This window comes from Chanos chanos, chromosome 10, assembly GCF_902362185.1.
Source record: "Chanos chanos chromosome 10, fChaCha1.1, whole genome shotgun sequence".
Taxonomy (NCBI): Eukaryota; Metazoa; Chordata; class Actinopteri; order Gonorynchiformes; family Chanidae; genus Chanos; species Chanos chanos.
The window spans coordinates 24845841-24852939 of NC_044504.1; the positions used below are offsets into that span (position 1 = coordinate 24845841).

Genomic DNA, 7099 nt, shown 5'->3' on the forward strand with positions numbered 1-7099 from the left:
ACACACACACACACACACACAGCTTCACTCGAGCTCTCTGTGCAGTTAAATGTATCACTCTATGTTCTCTGTAGTGCTGTAGGCTTTTAGTTTGAATAATGAAACAGACACACAATAAATATCATCTCTCTCTCTCTCTCTCTCTCTCTCTTTCTCTCTCTCGCCATCTATTTCTCTCTCACACTTACACATATGACCACAGACACACACAATCTATTTCCCCTGCAGTATTCTGTGTTGTAGGTTTGATTATGAAGTCATCACTCCGTGGTGAATAGTTCATCGTGTTCAATTCCCTCTTGCTCAGTACAGCCCACTATTCCCTTAACATTAACAAGAGAGAGAGAGAGAGAGAGAGAGAGAGAGAGAGAGAAAGAGAGTCAAAAATAGAAAGGAGTGAGTTGCTGTCACTTTACCAGGAGATGTTGTCTTATTCTTTTGATTAAATATTAAACTTCCCATAAAGTGGGAAAAATCTGGATCCTCTTAAAGATCTCTCTCTCTCTTTCTCTCTCTCTCTCTTCCTCTCTCGCACACACACACACACACACACACCACATACACCGTCTCTCTCTCTCTCTCTCTCTCTCGCCAAGCACATACACACACAGAGACACACAATGTCTGCAGTATTCTGTATTCGAGACTTGATTATGAAGTCATCACTCAGTACTGGATATTCATAATGATACAGTGAATATTCATGAAGTAGGACGGTGAGAGTCTCAGCATCTGTCCTCCCAGGCTGTTCGATCTCTGTGAACAGGGAAAGACACACAAACACACACGCACGGACACGTTCATAAACATTCACACATAGCCACAGAAACATGTACACAAACAGAGATATCAGAAGCTGGCTCTATAATTAATGGAAATGGAAAGCTGCTGTGTTGGGTAGTGTTTCCTGTAAAGGAGAGATTGGTGCTTTCGTTTTTTATACTCATTTGCAGATGTGCATGTGCATGCACGCGCACACACACACACACGTGCACGCACACACACACATAATGTGTAACTCTTATTCAAAGTAATATACCAGGTAATAAAAACTGTTGTGTTACTGTGCTGCAGCAAATACACTCTACTCTTGTGTGTGTGTGTGATGAACACTTTGATATTTGGTGTTACTCTGATTGAAACAATTTTATTTTGAATTGAGAAAAGATATATACAATCCGCACTTCACAACTTTTTTCAGTCTGCAGTCCACTCATCTGCTGTGCACTCTTTCCTCTTCGTGAAAGAGAGTGAAAAACAGAGAAAGACAGAGCGGGAGGGGTATGGTTATGTTATTATGAATAAATGTTTTAAGTAATAGTGGTTGAATGTATCTCCAGGTCTCCAGGCACCGGTTTGACCTGCATGCACACACAGACGCACACATACACACACGTGCACACACACATACACACACACATACACACACACACACAATTCTCTGGAAGATGTAACATTCCTCTGCAATATTCACAGGTTCATATAAATAAGAGATACTTAAAGAATATGAAACATGCTCAAGACATGGAATTTCCTCTATGTCTGTTTCTCTAATGGAAATCTCACATTTCAGAGTATTATTTCTAAAACATACTGGATTGAGAAAGAGACTTTGGGGTTCAGTATTTCAGTTATCAGTGCAGATTATTTGGGAAAAGAGATACAGCACTGTAACACTTAGACTGTCAGTCAGAGTGCTTATATTACTGAAGTAGATAAATTACATTACTATTGTAGTTGCTGTTATATTGTAAGAGCTTTATAATGACCATATGGACAATTACTATAGCTTTTTTGGTGTAATGGTAGCAGGTCAGTAGTAGCTACAATACTGTAATATAGTAATAGTTATATAATAACTGTGATAGTTATAGTGTTAATAGTAGTGTTATAGTGTAATAGTGTAAATACTGTAGTAGTTAATGTTGTAATAGTGTTAATACTGTAATAGTTGTAGTGTTGTAATAGTGTTAAATACCATAGTAATTGTAGAGTTGTAATAGTGTAAATACTGTAACAATTATAGTTTTGTACTAGTATAACCACAGTAATAATAATAGTGACATTGCATTGTAGCAGCTTAATTACTAAGACTGATTTTATGGTTAAAAAATGATGTCACATGGGCAATTTTTACAGCTATTCCAGTTATGAATGATATACTAATAGATGCAATTCTGTGTGTGTTCCTTTTTTCAGATTGTGTTCAGGAAGATCAGCGATGTGAAGCGTGAGGAAGAGGAGCGTTTGAGGAGAAAGAACGAGGCTCCTCTGAATCTGCCCCCTGATCACCCGGTGCGCAGACTCTTCCAGCGATTCCGTCAACAGAAGGAAGCTCGCCTGGCGGCCGAACGGACCACCCCCGACAACTGTGACCTGGAGAAGGGCCATGCCCACAATGAGGTGGCTATCAAGGACGCCGTGGCCACGACCAGTATTGTCACGGTCACTGAGAGCCCTGCCACACCTGTCTCCTCAGACTCCGCCCCCAGCCACGCCCCTGCGCCATCAGACCGTGCAAAACTGCAGGCCCCACCACCCAACATATCAATGGGCTTGTCGCGCTCCTCAGAGCCACGCGCCCGTGGATGGGGGCGTTTCCGCGAGAGCATAGGCAAGCCTGAGGGGTGGGGCCAGGTTTCTAAGGCGGAGTCTATGGAAACACTGCCGGAACGTAGCAGCAGTAATGTCCAACCGCACGCACAGGCATGCAGCCTGAAAAAAACCGACTCATGTGACAGTGGCATCACCAAGAGTGACCTGCGGTTAGACGAGGGCGGTGCCAGGACCCCTGGCGACCGAAGCCCCGCCCAGCCAAATGGCAGAGCTCCGCCCATACCACCTATTCCTGAACACACGCTACATGCCTCCTTGCTGGAGCTTCGTGGGGAGCTAAGGGAGGAGCTGTTGGCGCTAGGCAACAGAATGGTTGCTCTGGAAGCACAGCTGGGGGAAGTGCTGAGATTGCTAAGGAGCAGGAAGACTCCACCCTCTCCAGTGTTTCACATTTCACGACCCACCTCACCTGACACTGACAAGGAAGACATCTTTTGCTGAGAGGGTGTGTACATGTGTGTGCGTGACAGAGCAAAAAGAGGACATCTCATGAGAGTGTGTTTGTATGTGTCTAAAAACAGACCTGCTCCTGAAGGGCAGATGTGTGTGTGTGTGTGTGTATTTCCCTCTAAGTCAGAGACTGCATGTAATCTAAGCCTGGCTCTTAGAGTAACATTCGCTATACAAAGACACTCTCTGTGTTAGTGTATGCCTTTGTATAAGACAGGATGTTTTAAGGAGAGATACTCAATGCATATGTGTGCGAGTGTGTGAAAGAGCAGGCTATCTACATTTAAGCTGTGATGTAGACACTCACAGAGGATGAAGCAGAAGTGTATGTGGTCTCTGAACACACACACACACACCATGTGTGATAGAGGAGCCATTTATTACCCCTCAGAGAGAGGCTCAGCCTTAGGGGTGCAGTGACTGACAGTCACCATGACGACACAAACAGACTGAACCACACATGCCCCTCCAGCAATTGACTGTCTAGTGATGTCAGAATACAAAGCACCCCCTACTTTTACACACAAAATCAGACAGCTTTTGGACTATCTGTGCATTCTGGCTAGAAATCATTCAGCTCATTTCAACACAGCAGCTGGTCTGTTTATATGTATCAAACCTCTGTCTGTGTGTGTGCGTGTCTCTCACTCTCTCTCTCTTTAAACTAATGCCAGACACACACATATTAAAACATCTACCTAATACGCAGATTTACATAATATGTAAAGACCTGTCTTAATAGTCACTCGCCTGTGTTCATCAGGAGAGTGGGGGAGTAAACCTCTTTGGGCCTGTCAGGTGAATCCCAATCATCACATGCTTTTGTGCTATAGCACCTCCTCTCTGCCTGGAATATATCTACAGGCCCAACATCCTAAAAACAAAAGTCACTCTGACTAAACAGAAACTTCAGGTCTGTTCACACTGGTACCAGAAGCGGGAAGTAAAGAAAAAGGAGTTTAGCCTTTGATCAGGTCTTCCAAAATTTCTTGGATTGTTACTGTACACACAACTCACACACAAACTGCAACAAGTGACACTACAGCCCAGTGATTACAAGTACTACAGTGACATCAACAATGCACAGTGACTAAAGCATAGACTACACACCCAGAGGAGGCTGTCAGTCAGGACACCAACATCAAAGTGTGTTTACACTGTAGTCCATTCAGACCCATGTCAACTAAGGTCAAGTGAGGACTGGAATGACTGGACTGTATCCCGGTTCTCTATGCTCCACCTTCAGGTTACCTCACTTTTTCAACAAGATAAATGGTAGATTTGATGAAGGCACTGATGTGATGCTTCTTCGGTATTACTTTACCACATATAATCCTGTTATAATGTTAGCAACATTAGTACAAATGGAAACAAGGTGATGGATCTATAGAAGTGTATTAGGATAAGGACAAGTCATTTACACCCTTCAAGTAGAACCAGATTTGCACACACTCACAATATGTGTGTACGTGTGTATGAATATGAATGTTCCAGGAAAGAAGAGGGTTATCAGCTTGTGTATAAATGCAGTGTGAGCAAACAGTTCGTGTGTGTTCTGAAGGTCAGAGTGTGGCAACAATGTGTATGTGTGTGTGTGTGTGTGTATGTGTGTGTGTTTGTGTCCTGTCAGTGGGAAAGGTGTGATCTCAGCACTTACATGTCATTATCAGATCCACAGGAGACTAACCCTGACCCCACTCACCCTACCATTTCCACCCACAGAGAGAGAGAGAGAGAGAGAGAGAGAGAGACAGAGAGAGAAAGAGAGAGAGAGAAACATGTATAATTTGATTAAATAAATGACCGTAAATGTGTTTGCATCAGTAAATCTACCAAGAGTGTGTGAAAGAATTGGAGATGGGATACAGGTGAGTATGTGACATTTGAATTCCAAAAGCTTTGGAAACATAAACAAAACTTGAGACTGCAGCATTGCACACAGTTGTTCATAGAAAAAAACCCAGTTTATTTCAGTTTAAGGTAATTCATTTGTGTATAGATGTAACACTAATATACCACCACTTCACATTAATGATCACATTTAAACACCTTCAGGTTCTGAAGTACTTCAGGGTGACTGTGATCTGGAATTCATCACTTATAAATAAATAAACACACAAGTGTTTTTAATTTTTCTTAATTAATTTATTATTTTTTCTTTTTTACATTTCTGGTATTTCTTGTGTTGGAGTCTTTTAAATACCTTGGGTGTTTTATCAGTTGAGAGTTATTAATGTTGCCAGTGGATTTGACCACAAACACACACATAAACAGTTCTCAAAGAACGAAAGGATTAACTTACAGGGCTCATTAATCAATAACTGTAGAGTTTTTTTTATTTTAACTCCTCCCATTAAATGACATCACTGCATGTTTTTACAACACAGCAATATGTGTGTGTCACTTTCTGACGTCATCAAAAAAATGGGAGGCGGAGGTTGGCATGGGATGGAATTTTGGACTACAATTACTGTCTTAAATATTCGCATGTTCTTGCCTTTTATTGCCTGTGTATGTTACTACACACATACCCTCTGACTTTGCACCCATTATTACATTTATTGTGTGTGTGTGTGTGTGTGCGTGATTGTGTGTGTGTGTGTGTGTGTGTGTGTGTGCGCGCGTGCGTCTGTGTGTGTGGGTGCAACATGTTATTGCCTCTGTAATATGAGTCGTAAAAGGGTAAATCTCATTCTGAAAAACAGAGATGGAAAGTAAACCGGCCAGTATTGTAATGTGCATGTATGCCCAAATTTGGTCCCTTTGACTTTGAGAATGCATGCACGTGCACACACACATACACACACTGTATAGCATGAATATTTCTAGCTAACTGGCCAGTTGCCTTCCAGGGACTGTTATGTGTAGGGCGACCCAGTGCACTCGTGGACTAGACGCATTCTGCATGTATGTATGACTGCATTACTGACACAGGTCCAAAGGAGGGTCAAACCACAACTATTATAAAAATGTATTATTATAAATCTTATTACTGTTAGTCCTGAGACACAGATGCACATGTGAATATATTCATACAGTGTTTTGTCCTTTCTTTAGGCAGATGGACATTTCGACTACTGTAAGCACAAAAAATGCAGATTTGTAAAAAGCAAAGTGTAAATGAATATTTATAATGAATAAATATTTTATACATGTAGTCTCTTTCCTTGTCTTACCAAGAGAAGATTTACAACTGCATGTTAAAGAGCGTCAGACATGCGTCTCAGCACCTCAGTCAAACCCTAAGGCTGGTGTGGTCCCTAAACCCACCACTCAGGTACATCTTGGCTCTTTCAGCTTTAAGTTTTAACGAGAATCGGCCGTCGATCAAACCCGATCTGATCTGAAGTGGAACTTGCGCATTAGAGGAGCTGCCTTGTGTCTTTTCAGTAAACGAAAGGGATGGACAAACACAATAAAAGAAAGGGCAAAGCAGATAGAGTGGGAGAATAAAAGAAACAGACAGAATGAAATAGAGAGACAGAGAGCATAGGAGAGAATAAGAGAGACAAAGAGAACAGGAGAGACATACAGACTCAAAGATAAATGCAGACAGACTAAACTGTTGTTTTCTGTGATGTTATTTGGATGCCTGTTCCAAAAGGCTAAAAGCTCCTATACATGACATATCCAGTGTAAAATCAATCCGTACAGGGCATAGTTGAAAGGTAAGAGGGGAAAAAGCAGCTGCACTGAGTCCTGTTAGTGATTGTACAGTTAGAATCAGAGGATAATGGGATTGTATTGCTCTGGTAAGCTCTTTACAGCAGGATTCCACAGACAGTTTCTCTTGGCTGGTGTTACAACACCTCTAAATCCCACTAATGAAAGACAATCTGCATGGAGCTCAACACAAACTAATCTGATTAGCTGTGCAGCAACACAGAGAGAGAGAGAGAGAGAGAGAGAAAGAGAGAGAGAGAGACAGATGATCTATATAGTGTGTCTGAGAGAGGGGGTTAACTCTGTCTCAGATCCCCCCCCCCCCCCCCCCCCCCCCCCCTCGCTCTCTCTCTCTCTCTCTGGAGGGGCA

The 7099-nt window shown here is 42.2% G+C and overlaps 1 protein-coding gene across 1 annotated transcript in view; it reads left to right on the forward strand.

The window, feature by feature from the left end:
- Nucleotides 1–3057, forward strand: part of kcnh1a (potassium voltage-gated channel, subfamily H (eag-related), member 1a) — a 33242-nt gene extending 30185 nt beyond the window's left edge. Inside the window, exon 13 of the mRNA XM_030787519.1 lies at nt 2200–3057. Within this exon, the coding sequence (XP_030643379.1) occupies nt 2200–3057 (858 nt within the window). The remainder of the gene's footprint in view (nt 1–2199) is intronic.
- Nucleotides 3058–7099: the final 4042 nt, after the last annotated feature.